This window comes from Taudactylus pleione, unplaced genomic scaffold (assembly GCF_031769625.1).
Source record: "Taudactylus pleione unplaced genomic scaffold, aTauple2 ptg001314l, whole genome shotgun sequence".
NCBI lineage: Eukaryota > Metazoa > Chordata > Amphibia > Anura > Myobatrachidae > Taudactylus > Taudactylus pleione.
In genome coordinates this window covers 10,946,562-10,965,562 of record NW_028285714.1, presented here as the reverse complement: position 1 = coordinate 10,965,562, position 19,001 = coordinate 10,946,562, and the positions used below count along the sequence as shown (strand labels likewise).

The window sequence follows — 19,001 nt, the reverse complement described above, 5'->3', positions numbered from 1 at the left end:
GTCCTTGGCTGGAATTTTTTGGGGTACCCTGCTCCTCGGACGTGAACCCCTTAATGTTAGGGATGCCAGTATAGAGGAGCCTTGATGCTGGCCTGGCGCTTATTCATATATTTGCAAATGTATGTAACTAATACCTCTGAATTTCTATTATGTAGGATTCAAGTACTTTTGTTAATACTGCTGCAGTGTGCTGGAGGGAATCTCCCTTTTTTTTCTATGTTTTTCATCTCGCAAATTTACTAAAGAAAAACTCTGGTGAGTTTGTGAGAGAGTTCTCTCTTCTCACTCGTAAAACTCGGGTGAGATCGCAAACTCGAATCTTCTCACCATCGGGCAAACTCAGAAGTACTTTTGACCTAAAATGTACAGCTCCCAAATTTACCAAGAATCGAGATGACAATCTCGGGTGAGATGACAGCAAACCCTCACCTCCAGAGCTGCGAGTTTGCCAGAAACCTACACAGATCAGTGTGATTTGTGTTTGTTTCTGCCTGTAAATATTAAAAATAGGGTTAATTTTTTTTTTAAATGATGTAGGGTCCCCCCACAAAAGCATAACCAGCACCGGACTTGTCAGCCAGTCCTGGTTACTAAAATTACGGGGAACAAAACAAGTAGGGTTCCACCGTAATTTAGTAACCAGCACCAGGCTGCAGGGCCAGTGCTGGTTTTAAATGTAGGGGGAAAAAATTACGTAGGGATCCCCCTTTATTTAAAACCAGCACCGGACCCAAACCGACCGGGGTGTATTGCCACAGCCAGGAGACCCTATTACCGGGGCTCCATGGCCAAAGCATTAACACCCCAAGCCAGTCAGGCCAAGCTGTGGATCTCACGGGAGATGGGGATCCCCCAAGAAGGGGTCCCCTCTCTCCCGAAACCCCAAGCTTGGTCTGAAGCCCAGAGCTCTTCCCGCACCCATGGGCTGTGGGTATGGGGGGGTAATAAAGTGTTAAATAATAGTAAACTATTGTATTTTACAGTGGAACTACAGGTGCCAGCATGCCTGCCCTTTGGCACTTGTGGAATTTCAAGTGCCAGCAGACACAACACACACCGTATACAGTAAAATTTTATTACATACCTACCTATCCCATTCACACATACCTGCTGCCAGATGTTCACGTGAACTTCTACCATGTAGAAATCCTTTTGGGTGTACCTGCAAAAAAGATCTTATACTCACCTCCATCCTCGCACTGGTCTACATAGCATCCAGGGGGTTCTTTGCAAAAAATCTAAACCGGCAACCGATCCATATACTTGCCATCAGTGAGAACTGTCAGGAGCCACCAGCCAATCAGTGGCCACTAACTGTAGAGCGGATGATGATTGGCTCCAGCTTCTGACAGTTCCCACATGGGCTGGTCAGTGCGTCAGGAGCCGGAGCCAATCAGCATCCGCTCTACAGTTAGCGGCCGCTGATTGGCTGGTGGCTCCTGACAGTTCTCACTGATCAGTCGGGAGCCGGTTAGCGGTGTATGTGGTCACACATATACACTGCTAATGGTAAGTGTTTGGATTGGGTGCCGGTTTGTTTATTTTGCAAAGACTCCCCCTGAATGCTACGGAGACCAGCGCAAGGATGGAGGTGAGTATAGGATCTTTTTTCAGGTACATCCAAACTGATTTCTACATGGGAGAATTGGACGCGAACATCTGGCAGCAGGTAAGTGGTGTGAATGGGATGGGTAGGTATGTAATAAAATTTTGCTGTATACAGTGTGTGTGTTATCTTTATTTAACTATTTATTTATTTTGCAGTGAAGGTACGGGTGTCGGCCGCCTGCTGGCACTTGTAGTTACCCCTAGCTATCATTTCTCTATTGCATCCAAGAAAATGATACAGAATCAGATTGGTTGCTATGGACAACATGACCACTTTTAATTTATAGAAGCCTTAGTAAATCTTCCCCCTAGCTTCTATATACCATATATATACGGTGGAGATCATTTCAGACTCATAGAATGTGATAGTTTACTTTACCGAGGTTGATTGCTGAGGCGATGGCCAAAGCGATAAGTGCTTCATTTTGCATAATTGCGTGCTCACTAGTTGTCATAGATACCAGATGCGTCACTCCTTTGGCCTTCTGAATAGCCTTCACAACTTCCTGTGAGTACCACAAAATATAAAAAAAATAAAGGTTTTAAATATAATCTATTGATTATATATGGTTTATTTTCACTTTATTTCCTTTGAAACAATTATTATATATTTGGGACAGTTGGCAGTGTACAGTTACATAATGCTAATGAATTTACATAACTTTAAGAGTAACTTAAAGGAAAGTGATAAAATTATAGAAATTTGCAAATGTATGAAGAAAAGGATTCAGATAAACTTTGCATAACATCCCTGTCATAGGCTGGCAGAGCCTATAGCTAGGTACACACTGTAGCGATGCCTGGACGATTTAACGTTTTTGTAACGACATATCACTTACATCGCTCAGTGTGTATGTGTTTTTTCATTTTCCAGAGTACTCACTATTATCCATACTTACTGACTTTGTAGAACTGCTTTCCGGGAGCAGGCTGGATTGGGGGTGGGGCCGGACTGGTGACGTAAGGAGGCCCCGACCCTTTTGCGGGCAAGCGAGGATGGGGCTGGGCTAAATGACGCAAATCATGTCGTTTAGCTACGTCCCCTCGCGGACCTGCATATTTCCAATTAAATATCCCCATCCTGCCCACTTCACCAGGAAGTTTGCAGGATGCTGGAGATCTGCCTACACTTCCGGGGGTGCGGGGGGGTTACCTGAAAAATCGTGAGCCTCCCGCAACTTCCGGGAGTGTAAGAAAGTACAGGTAGACATTAGATTTTAACAGCTACTAGGCTGCATTTCATTCTAATTCAGATTTTGTTGTGCGTCTGTGCAAGGCCATAACTAGGGTGGTGAGGCCTGTGCGCCCACAGAGAGCTTGCATGACCTGTGGGCGGAACCTGCAGACTCAACCTCCAATCGCGGCCACTAGTCTTCTACTGCCAGCTACATGTATAATAGTAGCAGTGTGCCTGGCTCATTCTCTGCTGGGCGTACCACTACTAATATACATTACAGCAGGCGGTACGCCCCCTCCCCCATCTCCTGTAGTCTTGAGGGACTGGGAGAGTCCCTGAAGAGAAGGGGGGGGGTTTGTACTGTGCGGCATATTGTGTAAATGGGAGGGCATTACTACTGTGTGGTCATAATGTGTGAGGGGCATTGCTAGTGTGTGGTCATAATATGTAAGGGACGCTACTGCTGTGTGGGCATAATGTGTAAGGGGCATTACTACTGTGTGGTCATAATGTGTAAGGGGCATTACTACTGTGTGGTCATAATGTGTAAGGGGCATTACTACTGTGGTCATAATGTATAGGGGGCATTACTACTGTGGTCATAATGTTTAGGGGGCATTACTACTGTGGTCATAATGTGTAATGGACATTACTACTGTGTGGTCATAGGGCTTCATCCAGAGTCGGTTGCAAGCGCTGAGCACTCAACAACCGACTCGATGTTGCCCCACTGGGCATGCGCACGACGAAGAGGGGGGGGGGGTTTGTACTGTGCGGCATATTGTGTAAATGGGAGGGCATTACTACTGTGTGGTCATAATGTGTGAGGGGCATTGCTAGTGTGTGGTCATAATATGTAAGGGACGCTACTGCTGTGTGGGCATAATGTGTAAGGGGCATTACTACTGTGTGGTCATAATGTGTAAGGGGCATTACTACTGTGTGGTCATAATGTGTAAGGGGCATTACTACTGTGTGGTCATAATGTGTAAGGGGCACTACTACTGTGTGGTCATAATGCATAAGGTGCATTACTACTGTTTGATTATAATGTGTAAGGGGCATTACTATTGTGTGGCGTAATGTGTATAAGGGAGACTACTATGTAAAGTGAATAAGGGGCACTACTGTATCTCGTAATGTGACTTGGGGGTACTATAGTGTGCCTGCGACCTTTCCCTACAAGACCACAACCTTTTTTGGCCTGCTCCAATGTTGTTTTTGGCACAGGGCACCAAAATGTCTAGTTACGGCTCTGCGTCAGTGTTTCAAAAGTGGTAGAATACAATGAAATCTGCATGAATTACCAATTTTTATTAATTTTATGTAAATTTTATTATCTATTTACAGAACAGTATATAATGGTAGTGAATGTTCTCAATAATCCAGGTGAATTTTTTCAATTCAATTTTATTTGGTCTTTTTAAAATTGGAAGTTAATGTCCTACTTGAGACTTGCTGTGTCGTAAGAGTGATGCCAAAAGTCTATTTGCTTCTCCTCGTACACCAACGTGGTCCTTAGCGTCGCACCAATGCACAAGTCTGTCCAGTAGCTTGGAATCCTGACCCAGAATCCTGGCCATGTCCGCTTTATATATGAAGAATGCAAAACATGGTATTTTGTTTTTATTATTTTAATGATTTCAGACATTTGTGGAAAAACATTAATAAAAAAAGATTTCAGACATTTTTTGTCCCATAAACTTATAAGACTGGAAATTTAGTTTTAATTTATAGGACAAATCTCTATCGATAATGCCCAATTATATCTACCCAAGTATATAAAAATGTGCTCAGTATACGTCTGGGAGGCAGTGTAAGAAACAACACATAGGGGCTGATGCAAAGTTCACCATACACTCCTTAGCGTTGCAAATCTTGTGTGAAATTGTGTTGGCAATGCACAGAAAATGAGCACTCCCGCAAAGGCAGGGTCAGCCACATTCTGAACAGAATTACACCTATGACCAGAGAGGTGGCACTGGAATATAAAATGTTCATGCAGATGCAAACAGTACAACGCAGACCAGCACGTGTGTGCAGAAAAATGATTGTTAATAGGGGTATCTTTTACACCTAATATTGGGTAGGTACAATACACAGATATTTCACTGTCATTTTTTTTTTGCTCCTTATTTTATCACCATTGATATATAACCCATTGTTAATTGTCTAATAAACTGCTTGATCTGTGTGGGCCTTACTGGACATTTACAGAGCCTTCAAGATCTATACTGAATTTCTATCTGTCACCTGTGTAGTAGTCTAACTGTAGTGGACCAATGATTGTAGTTCTCTTTTCTTGCAGTGCAGCTGTCTATAGTTGAACTACTGTTCACCTGATTGACATCTACTATTTGAATGGTAATATTGCTGTTTTGTTTTGTTTTTGTTAATAGGGTATAATATAAGATTGTGTTGTAAATAGATACGATTGCTCGGAAAAAGTGATAGCATAGGTAAACGCTATTGTACCAGCTAACAGTGTAGAGCTATTGTTTTCAGTGTGCCAAAAAAAACCTCATTTGGTGGTCAACATTTTCGATCTTTTCGTAGCCATGTTTTCTTTATTCACGTACAGTTTAGCATCTAATGCTGGGTACACACATAAAGATTTTCTGTCCAATTATCCAACTAGTTGATTGGTTGGAATGAAAATCTGGTAAGGTATGAAAGCAAATGACAATCAGCAATTTGCTCCCAAACGCCGGAAAATGGACCAAAACTGTTGTTTGAACAAATTGTTTAGATCAAACATTTAACAAACTTGTCTGACGACCATTTTCATCTGTTTTCTGGCATTTAGGAGCAAATTGCTGATCATCAGTTACTCCCATACGTTACCAGATTTTTATTCCAACCAATCAACTAGTTGGCTGGTTGGTCAGAAAATCTTTGTGTGTATGCAGCCTAAGGTTATTTTTCCTGCAGGAACTTTGCTTCCTGGCTGTTTTTCCTTAACCTGTACTCAACCCCCTTAATAAAGGGTTAGCGCCTTTCAGAATGAAATGGAAGCTCATCATTCTGGTATAGAAAATTAAAATGAGACTGCACAAAAGCATAACTGTACTGATAAGCTGGATCATTGTAGAACATGAATACACTCTCCTGTCAGGTCATACTCTAATACCCATTGATCTCAATGAGAGTTAAAAATGTGTTTACAATATTTGTAGCACTAAAGAATTTTATAAAAATATAGGGGTTAATTCAATTGGAAGCAATGGTGGCAAAATGCAGGAGAATCTGTCATAACTCTGACACCTTATGGCCACCAGCATCACACATTTCCCTAGCACACCAAAGAGGGACATAAGAGAATGTGCACTGCTTGGGTACCGTAATTCTCAATGATGTGTGTGTACATATCGCCAACAGTGTCATTGCCCCAACAGTGTCTAGTCATTGTAACATTAGCAGATGAGATGGGATGAAACTGACAATTAGAAATATTTAAAGAAAAAAAAACCCTGAAACTTGAATTTTTTTTGTAAACGCTGTAATGAAAATATGTACAAATCGTCATCAAATACATTCTGACCTCATCATACTGTATAAAGAAAAACATTTGCTTTAAAACCCTCCTTTTTTTGGACCACTATTTTCATAGAATACACAGTGTGCAGCACAGAAAATATACATTGAATTTGTAATTCTGTTGCGGATTTAATGTCTCCAAACACATAGACGCAGTTTGACCCACTTCTATCTATACCTTGGCCATCAGTCAGCATCCTTAAAGTCCCCAGAAGCTTGAACTGAACTGGCGGCATCTCGGATCTCAGCAGCATCTGAATTCTATCTGCCACTCCTTCCTCCAGCATTTTCACTTTGTTCATCACTGAGAACAAGACACATTAAATAAACTAAATGAAAACGTCGTACAATATGCTCATAAAAGGTACTTTACTATGTTTTTCGTATTATTACTATTCATTTACAATAAGGTAAGTAGTTGAAAAGGAATGCATAGGAATTAAGGTAAAACAGTGCTTCTTTAGAGAGACCTCGATATATATGGCCCATACTCTCATATCTCACAAGCAGTGGAGGCTCCAGAGGGGGGAAGGGCTGCAGCCAGGGCCAGATTAACAATGGGGCGGATGGAGCTACAGCTCCAGGCCTCCAAATAAAAATAGGCCCATCATCATGACAGCATGATGTTGACTGACCATCTGCTGTCCACATGGTCAGCCATAAATCATAAGTAGTAAAATTGTATTTCTAGTTACCTCACAAAATAGAGTTTTTATTCTTTTACATATTTACGGAGATATTGGTGTTGAGATTATAGCGGGTGTATATGCCCATGTGGCTCTGGCCACACCACACAGCACTGGTCACACCTCATCTGCTTTTCAAAATAGGCCCTTAATCATTTTCAGCTCCAGGCCCATGTGGCCCTCAATCCGGCCCTGGCTGCAGCACGGTTCAAAATTTAAAATAGGGGAGTCACACCAACTGCCAGTGAGTCTCAGCCAGTGATGTTTGGCTTTGTGTGAAATGACAGTTAGTGTGACTCCCCTATTTGCATTTTGAACTGCTCTGCAGCCCCACTGCTCACAAGTGTCCCATATCGTGGACCTCAAAGAAAATGTGGCTTATGCAAAAATTAGGGTAATTCCTTGGCTCAAAATGAAGAAAGTAAAACATTAAGGAGTAACAGATAGATATAATTTAACTGCTCACCTTATTAAGAAATGTGATTTATTATTTTTTTGTTTTTTACACTGCTACAAAAAAGTTGATATTTTAATATTTCAATAGCTATTATATAATCTAAAAATTAAATTCTTTAGAATCTTCTATTGTTATAACATAACAACAAAGGTGCCTTTTGTAAAAAGAAGAGCTGTGACCAGCGCTGTGTGGGTGTGGCCAGTGCCATGTGGACGTGTCCACCCCTTACACCATCAGCCCCATTGTCTCCCGAAGTATGTAAAGGTAGATAATGAATAATTTTATGACGAAAATAGAACTACAGTCTAATGCTTGTACATTAAATTAAGGAGACTTATATTGACCCTGATGATGACATGGTTTGATATATCTGTGATGTTTCAAATGTTTTATAATTGTTGAAGATTATGTATTGTATAAATGTATACAACCCAGATGTGCACTATTTATGTTACTTGCAAACCTATCAATAAAAATTGTTTAAAAAAAAAAATTAAGGAGACTTTTATTATGGGTGTTATAGTGTGGATCCATAGCATTGCTTACTGTGTCCCAATTTTGCATGTTTGATTGTTGGGATGCATGTACTTATGTTCTCCAGCTATTTAGATGTAGTGCCCTTACTTTGCTTTTCTATTACTAATCTACATCTTTTTAATTACTGTGGGATAATACACTCACATAAGTGTGCCAAAAAGAAGTACTTTGCTTTCTTCGCAGACATTTGGGAGTGGAGAATGGGAGTAAAAATTATATCTCTGTTGTATTAGAAGCAACCAGCCATGACCAGTAATAGCTCCCTGCTGAGCGCAGGTAACTCAGTGAAATGTGTTTAATAACAGTGCACTTAATTGCGATAGCATTAAACTATAGCAACCAATCAGCAGTTACCTTTTACGTATGTAACACAAGACAAACAATGCAAATAAATGTCAAATTGGTTGCTACAGTTTTATGTAGAATTACACGTAAATGCATGGTTCGTTAATAAGTTGCTGTCTCCTACATGTTTTTATACAAAAGTATAAAACCTAATATTTTTTTTAGTATTATCAACACAAAAAAAAGAAAAAAGACCATACATAATTACAGCGCAAATACATTGTTACGTTGTTTGAATTGAAGGGAAAATGGAGAACTGCTGTTTTTGAAGGATTGCCGCAATCCCCATGTGTTTCAAGTTCCGGAAAGCTAAACCCTCTGGAGCTTGTATCCGATGGACAACCCAATCTATAGATGGTGTTGCCTATAGGAGCCTATGGGCTTTATTACGCAGACTTCCAGAATGGAATGTTATAAATGCCGCTATGCGTGTGATAAGTGGAGGAATGTATCACATGTAATTTGCGATGCATGATACATCCCGTCAAAGTGGACAAAAGCCCTCCACCGTCAATAAATTACAGCTTCTTAGAATGGAATGTCGTCTTTGCTGCTATAAAAATAACATTATCTAACGAAATTTAAAAAATTAGACATTTAGGCCTGATTCAGACTTGGATGCAGGATTTGCAACCGTTCCATCTGCATATTTATGCTAATGTCTCTACAAAACCCTTCCATGGTGTACATCCATGCGTCTCTATGTACATGGACTGAGAAGCTCACTCTCAGCATCTATAGATGCTGCATTACCGTCTGGTCTGTCTTTAGACACATGATAGGTTGACCATTGAAACTTGTACCAGCCCTATGTCAGGTGCAGTTTCCCTGTCTGAGTATGGCCTCTTGTGAGTGGTTCGGCATTTTGTACGCAACATCCCCTTGTGTATTTTTAGCCACTCCCCAAACTGGGATTAATGCGAAGTGCAACTCTGATGCACGCGCTTAAGAAAAAACTCTGGCCGTTTGGGTGCATATCGGCATTGTGTGCTGCTCTGACTCAGGCCCTTAATCTTCACTTAAGAAATTACCAGTCAGTTGGTGAATTCTACATTTATAGACGTGTTTGAATAAGGTTAGAGCACATATTGTTTTCATTTTATTTATTCCAGCATGTCCATTTGTGCTGCCAAATGGTCAAGTACTTGAGCATGTGCAAAGAAGTGATTTTGTTTAGTGAGATAAGATATTCTAATAAACTTCAAGGTGGGATGTGAAGAAGAGAAGGTGGTGGTGTTATTCTCATGTAGGGGGTGCTAGCGTGCTATGCATGCCCTGTATCCAGTGCAGTGCTGGTTGGAGACTAAGCATACCCCTGTAGCAGGTTCTCCTTGTGACCATAAGCATGGCGATATGTACTAAGAGCTCCCGGCACGTCAGCCAATGCTTGCAGGACCCGGCATGGCCCTCAAGCAACGGTGGTGGGTGCTGTAGACGTGCATTAGGCCCTATAGGATTTTTTTATTCCTGGGTAGCTGTCCCCAGGCCTGGGTCACTAGGCCCTATAGGAATTGTACCAGTCCCAGTTTAGGCGGCGATAGAGGCGCTAAGGGCATTCGTCCCTGAGTAGGACTCTTTGCTCCCATGGATAAGGCAGGCACTAAGCCTTAGTTTCTACAGGCATTCGGTTCTACATTAGATGTGTAGGAGGCCACATTGGTAGGAGTGTGTTGTATATGCTGCTTGTGTTCTTTGTTTGAAGGGGAAAATATTCTATTTCATTGTTTGTGCTATTGCCTTGTTTGTACTACTACATTGTTGGTGGGAATGCATTGTCGGGGAGTATAGTTATAGAGTGATAGGAAGTGCACTACAGCCTTGTGATTGTTGTTGTTCACTGGTTCAGCTACCATTAGGGTCTGATGTGAGGAGATGTAGTCAATTTGTTGTGGCTGGCACATGTTAGGGAAATAAGTCAGTATTACAGCCATGCGGGTAGGAAGTCATTTTGTGTTATTCAACATGGCAAGAATATGTCAGGTAAGTTTAATTGTGTTGTGCATTATCCCCACCTCTCATCCCTTCAGGTGTATTTCTTTGGGTTGCACCCTGGTGCTTGGCACTGTGGTGTAACCATATCTGAGGCCAAAAGTGCCAGTGATGACAATCCTCTGATCCCAGTGAAAGTCATCCAGGTTTAACGCTTGTTTTTCTTTCCAGGATCCATGAGTAGGATTATCATCTACACCGTAGAGTCTGGCCTTTGTTCCAGGACTGTTAATGAGAGTATATCGATTTGTTGCCCTGAAGGTGAGAGTGAGTGGAGAGAGGTAACTGCCCGACTACACCAGCACCACAGCAGGCTTGCAATTGTAGTCACCCCCTTACACGCCTAAAGCATGTGCAATAATCTTACATGTACATAGTGGAGATTCCCAGCCTGATGGCATGGTCAAAAAAGCTAAAGAAGAGGGTAAAGTGTGTGAAAAGTGCGAGTAGGTAACAAGATTATCGAATAATAGGATACCAAGAAAGCGCATGCAGTCAGCAGGTCTGCATTACAGTTTATATACAGATAAATGAACCACCCCATATTTTGGATTTGTTTCCAAATACATCACTATGTTTTGGTGTTTGTTTTCAGCAAAATCATCCTGTTTTTTCACCCAAATAAATGTTCATTTCATGGACTAATCTACCAATATAAAAAAGGGAATGTTAAAGTATATGTTCCGACAATAACATAAGTGCATTGGAGCAGTATAAAATGCCATGCACTTCTGTGTACTCAGATAACTGCAGCTGTTAGTATCATATTGTGCATTTTCTAGCACGTAACACTGTATTTGGTGGGAAACAATTATAATATTTACTTGTTGCATAATTTAGCATGTGGACAATTGCATTTATGTCTCTGCTATGGTTCTTAAAATACTTCATTTGTTTGGTATAAATATGTCCGTATAGACTAAATGCATTATGCAAAAAAAAAAAAATGTTGACTATACAATGTGTATTCCATTTTAAAGTTTGTCTTTTCATGGTTCTATAACACATTTCACTTTAAAACAGATTTTCTTTTGATGAGTAATGTTAAGTTATACTAAGTTCTGACACTTTGTGTATACTTTAATATCACAAAATAGCCAGGCAGTAATTTCACTATATCTATAAATGTTAAGCAGGATATACAGTTATAAATTATTCCCCCCCCAAAAAACTCCCTTTGATTGATAGAATGTAAGGGTGCAGTGCACGGCTACCAGTTTGCAAATTATCAAAAGTTATTTAAATATAGAATAACATTGCCTTAAGGTGGAATTTAGTCTCCTGTGGCATGCATAACCAAATTAAAGACTAAAAGGTGCCTCACGATAGATTTCCATCTCCATATATTAATATACATGTAAGCCAGTGTAGTTACATGCATTGATTAGAGCTTGGTCTAAGATTATTTCCAGACAACTTGAAACAGGTTTAAAATGATGCAATTAAGGAATCTGCTTTTATTGTTGTGTTCCAAAATGACTTTAAATTAGGTCTGTTTTGTTATCAAGCAATCATGCTCAGGGGGAAATAATTTGTAATGATCTGCAGCTCGTCCCCAGTCCCCGGTTACACATTTTGTTTCTATAGCTAATTAAAATGGAGAAACTCATTTGGAAGTCCTGTGTTCTCAGCACATGGGGCAGAAAGGAAAAGCATTGTACTGTAGGTGCACTGTTATATCTACTGATAGATGTATTGTTTTTAAGACTTAAAAAAAATCCTAATGTGCACATTTAAATTACAAACTGATCTGACAGTTGTTCCAATTTAAAAATTCAGTCCCTTTTTGTTTTATTGCTTGTCTTGGTTGGATTTTTGTTATGATTTGGTTCATGAACAGACAAAGGCCAATAGCACGCACCTTCTATCTGTGGTCAATTCCTCATAATGCAAAATCCATATTTAAAACCCCACAGTTTACCCACTGGCCAGGTGCAAGTCGTGCGTCTTGTTTTATTGAAATGATGTGGACAATGAAAGTGAATTTTCTACTGCAGTGACCCCTGCTGCAAATATCCTCATATCTACGATTCCCAGGCTTGTCTGTACGAGCAGTGTGCTATTATTAAAAAATGCCATGGATTTGGTAATTATTTTTCATGCACGCTTCATAAGGTAATTGATGGATTACATTGCATGTGTCCTTCTGCTATGTTGGATATGATGGATGACTCGCTTAACGCTCCTGCTTACAGCATTTTCCGATTACAAGAAGAAAAATCTCTTCGAATGCTTGTTTTTTCTTTCCCTCCCATCTTCCATCGTTTTAATAGATTCGGGGGCATTTCAAAACCTGACAATAATTCAATAAAAATGTTTTGGAATCAATACATGCAAATCCCTAAATTGAGTTTAACAAATGGAAAGCGCTCTACGCCAAAGCATTATATGTGTCTCTGCAAGAAATTAAATGTTTAACCCTTTCTCTAGGCAACTGAATTTACAGGGACAAGTGTACCAGACAATCTGCTAGTAGTGAGAAGTATTTTAGGATTAAGTGCTGTCCAAGATTACATTACGCTATTCAGATTTATCATAGAGAACGTGAATACCAAGTAGAAATCCACTACATAAGTAATGTTCACTTCAGCTCAATATGTCATTCTATAACCGTGCTGTGGTAAACACTTCAAAATATCAGACACAGGGGGAGGTATCAACTATGCATTTGGGAAGGGAAAATGCAAAGCGTAGGAGACAAGCTGTGAATTTGTATTTCTAGATATAGTCAACAGCCAATACGGCAATGCATCATTGAATGCGCTTCCATTCCAGAGGCAAAATCCTTTGAAGTTTTTGTTTATAGACCGCATTTTATATTTTGTAATCATAACTTTTAGTTCATTGATTAACTTTACAAACTTTTGTACCATTGGGTTAGATCATTTCTGTAACTCAGGAATGTCCAGATTCGTAGACTCTTTAGAATGTATATGATAATAGTGTTATGTGCATAAATCAATATCAATCAATCATGCTATTGCTTTAAGTTTGTAAATTGCAATACCTAGTGAGAAAATCAGATAGGTTGCAATGTGTTAGTTATATCTAAGAACAATGCTGCACTTTATTAAATAAACCCCTTTATGTGGAGCAGGAGTGCACAGTATTGTGTAATAGTTGTTATGTGTTGTTACTACATATTTGTGAACTTTTGGGATCTCCCACATGGGAGGTCCAAGTGGCAGTTGCAAGCAACTTTCAGTGCAGTTATCGAATCACGGCATCACACAGTGCGGGTGGGCGATGATATGCGTAACAAATCACTAGAGGTGCAGAGAAGGAAATGAGCCAATGCAAAGTACCCTGGCTTGTCTATAGTCCACCAGAGTGCATGGGAGATGTAACCATGCTCCCCATGATGCCACGACCATACCCCCCTCTGGGTGTGGCAGTGCACAGTTTTGGAACTGCTCCATGATGGGGCTTACATTCACCCCCTTCACCAGTCACGCTCCCCTCAGTACCTGGCCCATCCAATGTTTCAGTAGACCTGCAAATCTCATCAAGTGTCCTCCCTGTTTTTTTTTGGTGTAGTCTGTAAGCAAAAGCATTTTGCCATGATGCCAATAAAACAGTCCAAAAACATTCAGAAATGCTTGGCTTCGATTATTGAATTGGTTAGACTTGTCAGAAGATATCTGTCAAAACATCCTGATATTGTGTAGTACGTGTGCATTCTCTATAAACTACCCATAAGTTATCCTCCTGGTGGGCGGTTATATGTAAATGATCAATCTATGAGCCTGAAAGTCGGCAGCTTTTTCATTTAAATTGTATAGTGTGCACTGCTGATATTAAGACCTTCCACTGACAAAAAAATTGTGGCGATTGTCAGTTCACTTGGTGTGTAATTAGCTTTGCTGCTGTCTGAAAATGTTATGCATACTTGGCAACAGATTATTTCAAGGGACACCTCTTTGCGAAGCCTGTGAGTTTAAACACGTCACACATACTAGTGCCTTGGTGGACTTCGGAGCTCTACAGTCCCCATCGGGTTGGGTAAGGGATCCCGGCTGTCGGGAGTCTGCCGGGAAGTTGACTACATCCCGTCCCGATCGTCTTATGTTTGCTTCCTATATTCTATTTAATTTAAAATGCCCTTATCTACTAACTATACACTTTTATTAAGCATGCTTCATAAGAAAATTTTGTAAGTGGCACATGTTTAGTTGCTCAGTACTGAAAACAGGAACATATCCAGGTAAACGTTTTAAACTTAGGAATCTCACTGGAAATTAAATACAGTTAAGATCTAAGTGAATAAAAACATAACTTTGTAAAGGCAGGTAAATTGTAATCATGTTTTTTTCCATTACATAAGTTATTTATTAGTTTCTCAGTTCATTCTACCATATTTCTGTGATTTACCAATAAACTTGTTAGCAGCTGTATTTGCTGGAGCATATTCTCTTGCCTATTTACATATAGTAGCACACTTCAAATTTCCAGTGAAAAGCATTTCGGCTATCAGAGAGCCCATATTGAGGAAACATCAGCTTTACAGCTTTGATAGAAAAAGATTCAGATTTTAAAATCAATGTGAGTCTACAAGTATAAGGGCTCAATTTAAGAACGAGACATAACCACTTTAGCACTCACTAACAGAGTTATGCACTAATGGGAGTTATGTGTTCCATTCTGTATATGAGCTTAATTTACCGCTGTTTATCACTGTACCGCTTATGGCTGCCACCTATAGATACTTTTCTCATTACTGGTAAAGGAGACCCAGCAAAAGCCTACTGGCCTTAGTTGGCCATTGTGCATGCACATTAGTAACCAACCAATCGCTCCAGCGGTAGGCTGCCGGTAGCTGGGCAGAGTGCACCATCGCTGGACAGGTAAGTGATGTAAAATGTCAGCGGCTTGTTCAAAATTATCACTGATGCTAAACAAAATATGCACCTGGTATTATTAGTATCATTAATAAATGGAGCCCTAAATGATCAAATAATTATTATTCCATCTTGTATATTGAATGAAAGTAGCATTTGTATTTGCTTTGATTTACAGTGTGTTACATTACCTGGTATGGCGAGGTTGCGTAGTGCACTGAGAGCAGCATGTTGTACAGCAACATCTCCATTCTCAACATGTTCTTCCAACAGGTCTAAAAGTTTGTGGACTACCCCCAGCTGTACCATCCGCACACAATTACTGTCTGAGAAAAAAACAATAGTTATAGAATAAGAAAGCATAGGTTATATTAAGGATGGATGTCCCAAATTCCTGAGACAGCTCACCTACAAGAACATTTCTTTATGTGATACACACTTACCGGCCTTTCTACTCAAGTTGCTTCAGCAAGTAAGGTAAGCACACAAACTGATATTGTCCCAGAAAGGGAGGGCATTGTGTTGGTGCTATTGGGACTCACCAGTTAGTCCCTCATGTCCTTTCACTCTTACACTAACAAATAGGGGATAGCTGTACAATTTATAATGAGCAACTTTACTTATGTACACAGGGGTGTAACTAGAACTTTGTGGGCCCCATAGCAAAATTTTTAAGGGCTCCCCCAACTCAGGTCTCAGCCAAAGTGTATACATATATAGAAATGTGTATGTGTGTATATAGTGCATCCGGAAAGTATTCACAGCGCTTCACTTTTTCCACATTTTGTTATGTTACAGCCTTATTCCAAAATGGCAAAAGAAAGAAAATAACCTATGGCGCTATGGAAACCAATATGTAAAAATGAGGTTTACATTACAAATAAAAAATAGAGGGACAGATACACCTAACTGCTGTGATAAAGGTTGCCAGCAAAAGACCCAAATCAATATCCAAAAAACGCAGCGCTGGGAAGAATCTCTTAATCCCTTATTTGTGGGTGTGGAACTAATCCAATGTACACATCACTACAATAAATGAATAAATAATTGAATCAGTAAAAATCAATATAGAAATGCAATTGTACTGTTAATAATTTAATAAACTTTAATGGACATGTTCCTTGCGCAATACAGATTTGGTATGCCATCACATCCTGTGGTTAACTGCAGATTCAGCACTCACTGAGTGAGATTGCTGTCACTCACAAAATGGCGGAGCTGCTAATACACAGATGTATGCTCATAGGGAATACACTTGTCCCCTCCCCCCCTACTCCCAAAAGCACAACCAGCCCCAGGGGTTTTCACAGCCGATTCTGGCTGTGAAAATACAGGGGATAAATGAAATAGAGGTCCCCTGTTTTTAGCACAACCAGCACTGAGCTTTTCAGAGCCAGTCCTGGTTGCCAAAATACAGGGGACAAAGGAGGTAGGGGTTCCCTCTATTTAGCGCAACTAGCACTCAGCTCAGCTGAGCCGGTCCTGGTTTTGGGAATACAGGGGACAAAAAGTGTAAGGGTCCCCAGTATTATCCAGAACCAGCACTGGACCCTTTCTAGCGGGGGAATTATGTCACAGCCAGGGGAACCATTTCACCGGGTCCCTCAGCCAAAGCATTACCCCTGACCACTAGTCAGCCCATGCTGGGGATCCCTGGGCAGGTGGGGACCATCCCAATAAAAAGGGGTCCCTCTCTTGAGGGTACTCCAGACCTAGGCTGATAGCCCGGGTCTATCCCCAGCACCCCTACAGCGGTGGGTGCCGGGTTGATTGTGTATAGTGTATTGGAAAGAAATATGAAATAATGTCTTTTTGCAGGAGAACTACAGGTCCCAGCAAGCCTCCCCCGCATGCTGGTACTTGGAGACCACACGTACAAGCATGCAGGGCATTACGGGCCAGCTGGTCCAATTAGTTTCACTGCTAAAGAAATATAAACAAAAAGACATTACACACACACCATGAAAGTACAAGTTTATTAACACATACATGCACACTCACTATCTCAAATACTAAAATATTAAAATAAAATAAACACTAAAACACTTTAATATAGTTTATTTTACTGCATCTTCACCTGGGGGTGGTGGCCTTTAAGCTCTTTTACAGGGCCGCTGTCACCCCAGGGCTTCCGGCATCTTCGCCTGGTGGGCGCCAACCTGCCAGGGCTTCAGACATCTTCACCTGGTGGTGGCAGCCAATTAGCTCTTTTGCATGGCTGCCACCACCCCAGGGCTTCTGGTGTTCTCTTCAACTAGTGGGCAGCAGCCTTTGAGCTCTTTTGCATGACCACCTCCCACTAAGACTTCCGGCGTCGGCTTTCTTCGGAAGGTCTTCACTGCTCCCTTCCCGGAATCGGACTGCCAAGCTGCTGCCTCACATTGGCTTATATAAGCCAGCCGAGGAGACGGGGAGATAACATTGTGTGCCATGATTGGCTCGCGGCAAAAATGGTGCCTAGGTTCCATTTTTGAAATGGGCACCGCTGCTGAACTCTGCAGAATGGCTGGTAGGGACTGGATCCTCTCAGATCCAGGCCTGCCGGCAACACTGTCACCGTTAATGCCCGCACCTAAGCTGGGTCCTGCTGCTGCCGCTATTGCCCTCACCTTAGCCAGGTCCGCACCGCTGCCAGTAATGCCAGCACCTAAGCCGAGACCCAACAGCCGCTAATGTCCGCTACCTCTCCCAGGTCCCACCTCCACTAACGCCCGCAAAGGACAGCCATCTTTGTGCACCCAAGTGAAGCCAGAGTACACCCCCTGCTGGAGGCCATCTACTGAGGCTGCACAACAAGTTGAAGATCCCTATCTATATAATGGGGAATTTGTGAGGTAATAGTTTAAAAACTGTAACTTTTTCAAATACCTGAACCCCAAAATGCCCTATACTGGAACAAGAGCTAATTAAATAAACAAACCCCAAGTGCAAATTCGCCCACTACCCTGACTTATGCCCTCCCAAAAATCCCCCATAGACTACAGCAGAAAAGTTGTCCTAACTGAAAGTGGCAGAAAAAACTGACCATTGGAACTTTAGATTACTCCCAAATTCTCATTTTTATTTATTTTTTTTTACCTGAAATTACGCATGCAGCACCGAGTGACAGTTCTACCCGTCCATGCCAATTTTCAGCTTGGTACATCCTATAGCTTTTGAGGTGTAGCCCCATAAACACCATGCCCCCTTTTCTGGAATTTTCTATGGGAAAATTCTGTTTATTCGATTCAGCTTTAATATAATTCCCCTCACCCTGTAGCACCTCACTGGCTCCCCTCAGTCTCCCAAGGAAGGGGAGTGTATTGTTTGAAATGGTCTGGCTGGCACTGGGGGGGACGTGGCGGGCCTGGGTGTACTCGGTGTCCACCTGTAACTGTCCGAGTTCTGACCAGCAGCAGAGGGAGCAGGGTGACTATGTTACGGTCGGGACTCTGGTAGGCACTGGGGGAGGGGGTGCCGGGTTGTACTCAACTGCGTCAGCAGAAGCAAGAGTGCGTCTTGGTGTCTGGTCTGTCCAATGCGGGCTTCTCCTGCACTGCTTCTGGACTCGTGAGATGATGATGTCATCATCTCACGAGTCTTTGAGATCTTGCTGCTGGCGGCACTGTCTCTTCTCTGTATGGGACTCCCGGTGAGACCCGTGGGATTAAATAAACTTTTATTTAAATAATAAAAATTATTTTGACATAATCTTGCTTGCTGGAACTCTGCCCCCCTGCCACAAGCAGCGGGCCCCATAGCAACTGCACACTCTGTAGTTATGCCACTGTATGTACAGTAATGTACACAATGCAGCCATTACCAATTCCCAGAATGTTGGAGGTGAT

The 19,001-nt window shown here is 41.4% G+C and overlaps 2 protein-coding genes across 2 annotated transcripts in view; one reads left to right on the top strand and one right to left on the bottom strand.

Moving 5' to 3' along the window:
- LOC148443245 (rap1 GTPase-GDP dissociation stimulator 1-A-like) overlaps positions 1–19,001 on the bottom strand; it is a 154,657-nt gene that overhangs the window by 7,132 nt on the left and 128,524 nt on the right. The window contains exons 9-12 of the mRNA XM_088463084.1: positions 15,366–15,500; positions 6,501–6,626; positions 4,234–4,373; positions 1,988–2,114 (exon numbers count right to left, since the gene is read on the bottom strand). Coding sequence (XP_088319210.1) covers positions 1,988–2,114; positions 4,234–4,373; positions 6,501–6,626; positions 15,366–15,500 — 528 coding nt within the window. The remainder of the gene's footprint in view (positions 1–1,987; positions 2,115–4,233; positions 4,374–6,500; positions 6,627–15,365; positions 15,501–19,001) is intronic.
- TSPAN14 (tetraspanin 14) overlaps positions 1–19,001 on the top strand; it is a 114,128-nt gene that overhangs the window by 63,674 nt on the left and 31,453 nt on the right. The window lies entirely within an intron of this gene.